The sequence below is a fragment of the Haliotis cracherodii genome, unplaced genomic scaffold (assembly GCF_022045235.1).
Source record: "Haliotis cracherodii isolate W230 unplaced genomic scaffold, xgHalCrac1.p SCAF_13, whole genome shotgun sequence".
NCBI lineage: Eukaryota > Metazoa > Mollusca > Gastropoda > Lepetellida > Haliotidae > Haliotis > Haliotis cracherodii.
The window spans coordinates 21549265-21553165 of record NW_027266268.1 but is presented as its reverse complement, the minus strand read 5'-3'; the positions used below and the strand labels follow the sequence as shown (position 1 = coordinate 21553165).

General features: G+C 39.6%; 1 protein-coding gene across 1 annotated transcript; it reads left to right on the top strand.

Annotated features, from left to right (window-relative positions):
• Nucleotides 1–353: 353 nt before the first annotated feature.
• LOC139458524 (probable serine/threonine-protein kinase clkA) lies at nt 354–3070 on the top strand. The gene is made up of 3 exons (XM_071239959.1): nt 354–421; nt 1905–2546; nt 3013–3070. The coding sequence occupies exons 1-3, from the start codon at nt 354–356 to the stop codon at nt 3068–3070; spliced, it is 768 nt and encodes a 255-aa protein (XP_071096060.1).
• The last annotated feature ends 831 nt before the right edge of the window (nt 3071–3901 follow it).

Genomic DNA, 3901 nt, shown 5'->3' with positions numbered 1-3901 from the left:
AAGGATTGTATTAACCTGAGAAATACACCTTTAATGGACATGGACAGCATTCGAAATTTAGTGCATATAGCCTTACGATTCTGATCCTATTTTTCAATCAAACTCTCAAAAAATGTGACCTGGTACCTAATCCAGATACTTTGAAATCGGAAAGCAGAAAAAAACATTCGTTCCAGTGTGTGGCTCTGAGACATCTTCGTTCACTGATGAAAACGTGTTTTTCTTAAAAAGCTACTGTGACTTTTTTAAGTGACTTTAGTTAGACTGATGTATCTAGCCCACGGTTTATATCAATATCGTACTAAAAAGGAAAGATTGACTCATCTGTGTTCGATCCCCTGTTTGAATACACAATGTGCACCACCTTCTTGTTGTCCGCCTCCGCACTGTGGTGGGTGATAAAGACGAAAGGAAAGTCACAGTCAGTGACTCAATCTGACTTGGTGGTTGTTTAATTGTTTTTTTACTGATACCTTACTTTTATGACTGGTCAATAAATTGTTAAGAAATAAACGAATGATCGACCGGTGTGAATAATGAATAAGGTTGTGTCAGCGTCGCAGTTAAGATGTTTACTTGATTAACATTTCCTGAAATACAAAAATGGTCTGATGGAGATTGCGAAATCAATGGATACATGTACTTAGGTAGTAAATAGGTTTGTTTGTTTGTTCTTCAACACCGCACTCGGCAGTATTCCAGCTATATGACGGCGATCAGAAAATAGTCTGGACCGGATATTCCAGTGATCGATATCATGAGCATCGACCCAAGCAATTGGAATATGATGACATGCATTGACCAAGTCAGCGAGCCTGAGCACCTGATACCGTTAGTCGCCACTTGTGACAAGCATAGTCGCCTGCATGGGAGGCAAGCATGGGTTTCTGAAGGCCTGTTCTAACCCCGACCTTTACGGGCCGTAGTAGGTAGTGCCCTGGTTAATCCAATGGTATGCACGAATGGTGTTGCTGGCATTTGAATAAACACTGAAAATTGACGTCAAAAACAGTTTGCCGTTGCACAAATACAAACGCTTTATGAAGTTTTTGAACTGTTACCCCAAGGTCGCAAGAATCGACTAAACAGTTTCTCTCTCACACACACACGCACACACGCACACACACGATATATATATATATATATATATATATATATATATATATATATATATATATGTGTGTGTGTGTGTGTGTGTGTGTGTGTGTGTGTGTGTGTGTGTGTGTGAAACACTTTAGTCGAATCTTGCGAAACGTACATATTTATCAAATGATGAGAGGTTTATATACATATTTTGTGCTATTTGTTATCAATTACCAATTGTTGTGAGCGTCAATCTGATCCTTATCACATTATATCATATACCAATATTAGATATGTTATGATAAACATCAGAATTTGTACATTTATATTTATTCACCAACACTAGAAAGTCAATCAAACACCAAGTATACATCTGAAGGGTCAGATCTCCATTGCGTGGATTCACAATATCATCGGATAGACTAAACTTATTGTGAATATTCTACATAAAAAAAATTAAAGACACGCCCGATTCTTTCATAGTTTCAGTATAGATAACCTCTAGAGATTGGAAAGAATCGGGTGCATTACTATCTCATATTCAGTGCTATAAATATATATTTTCATTTAATGTAGTCTTCAAATTTACTTTCAGACTCACACATGTGGAAGTCGTCCTTGTAGAAGTGACCAGCTATGTATCCCTGTAGTTAAGTCAACATCGCACATTTGTGTTCAAGCTGTACCTGCATCGGCAGCGACTACTGCCTCATCGGGATCAACTACAATGCTCACAACTCCAAGTCTCATTACTTCCCGAAATCCAGCACCCTCAACAACTCCAGAAGCAACTAACCATGATCAAAGTACAACCACACCAGAAGCAACTACTCTAGAACCAACTACAACTACACCAGAAACAACTACCCCAGAACCAACTACAACTACACAAGAAACGACTACCTCAGAACCAACTACAACCACACCAGAAACAACTACAACACCAGAAGCAACTACCACAGAAACAACTTCAACTACACCAGAAACAACTACCTCAGAACCAACTACAACCACCCCAGAAGCAACTACAACACCAGAACCAACTACCCCAGAAACAACTACAACTACACCAGAAACAACTACCTCAGAACCAACTACAACCACACCAGAAACAACTACAACACCAGAACCAACTACCCCAGAAACAACTACAACTACACCAGAAGCAACTACCTCAGAACCAACTACAACCACCTCAGAAGCAACTACAACTCCAGAACCAACTACCCCAGAAACAACTACAACTACCCCAGAAACAACTACAACTACACCAGAAACAACTACCTCAGAACCAACTACAACCACCTCAGAAGCAACTACAACTCCAGAACCAACTACCCCAGAAACAACTACAACTACACCAGAAACAACTACCCCAGAAACAACTACAACTACCCCAGAAACAACTACAACTACACCAGAAATAACTACAACCACACCAGAAGCAACCACTACACCAGCAAGTATGTTCTCTTCAGATTTAGCATTACATCTCGATATGTTTATCGATATTTTCCATTTCCACTCAATCTGCTTTTGAAAACCAGATCAGACATGTACATCACATTAAACCCTGAAGACTTTTTGATTGTCGTGTGTCACAGCTAACAAAAGTAAAGAATAATGAATGCATCGATATTTTCCATTTCCACTCAAACTGCTTTTGAAAACTTAGCAGATAAAGACATGTACATCACATTAAACCCTGACCACTAGACAACAGAGTCGGTCGACGTCGAAATGAACGTCAAGCCAATGTTAACCTGAGACCTAATGACAGATTTGACGGTGGATCGGTTATGGTGTGGGATGGCATCACTATGACTGACCGAACCCCACACTATATTGTGCACCGAAGTGTCACTGGACATAATATGTGACAACTGACACCCTTTGTTGGCACCTATTGGTCGACGTTTTGTCTTTCAGGACCAACGTTTACGAATCGTCAATGCTCACAGCACAGCTGGCAGCACAACATCCATAGTCTTATTGAGAATATGATCACAATTTTGGAGGAAATGTTTGTTTGTATTACCAGATTGCTTTTTGTCGTTCGATTGACAGATAATTGGTGCCTAACGATGGACCAGGTGCGCATTTAATCACAAATTTATTTTTTTTACCAAATACTCCCTTTTTGAAATGGTCTAATCACTTGTTTTAATAGAAAATTCAGAGGATATGTAACTATTAACTTTTTCCTATATATTTGAGGCACAAAACCCATTCTGTTAAAGGAACTTTTTTCACTCATATTTTCATGTAAAAAGGGGATCAAATTTATACTATCATGTCAGGCATTTATGTTAATAAAAGCAACGAAAGCATTTCCATAATCATAAGAAATATCCGCTAAAGCAGAGTCGAACGTAAGATTCCGACTATATAATAAGGAAGTGTTTAATAATCACAGTCAAATAGTGATGATGGCACTTAGCACCTGTCACCAACTCATGCAAAGTCATGTAATGTTTTCACTTGAAAAGAACACGGGATGATATGGCACAAGGCGAAATAGGGCTTCCTAAAATAGCTCTCTTCACTACAGCTTTGCAATGATATCAGAATATAGGGGAGCGGAAGGTCCCGGGCGTGTCAAACCAAAAAGACGTTAAAAGATGGTATTTATTGTTACGCTGCCTGGCGCTCGGCATTAAGGGGCTAAAACAAGGACTGATCGGCGCGGAGTCAGTATACTGGGTCTGAGTGGGATATTCCTGTTATACTACGGCATGGTATGTCAGTGGGCTAGCACTATAAATCGGCATCAGTCCGGACTAGTACAAACAGCCACACACACACACATACACACACG

Coding starts and splice junctions, on each gene's coding strand:
- LOC139458524 (XM_071239959.1), top strand. CDS start 354: ATGTGCACCACCTTCTTGTTGTCCGCCTCCGCACTGTGGTGGGTGATA. Junction 422..1,904: donor AAGACGAAAGGAAAGTCACA/GTCAGTGACTCA, acceptor CAACCACACCAG/AAGCAACTACTCTAGAACCA. Junction 2,547..3,012: donor AGCAACCACTACACCAGCAA/GTATGTTCTCTT, acceptor TTTGTCTTTCAG/GACCAACGTTTACGAATCGT.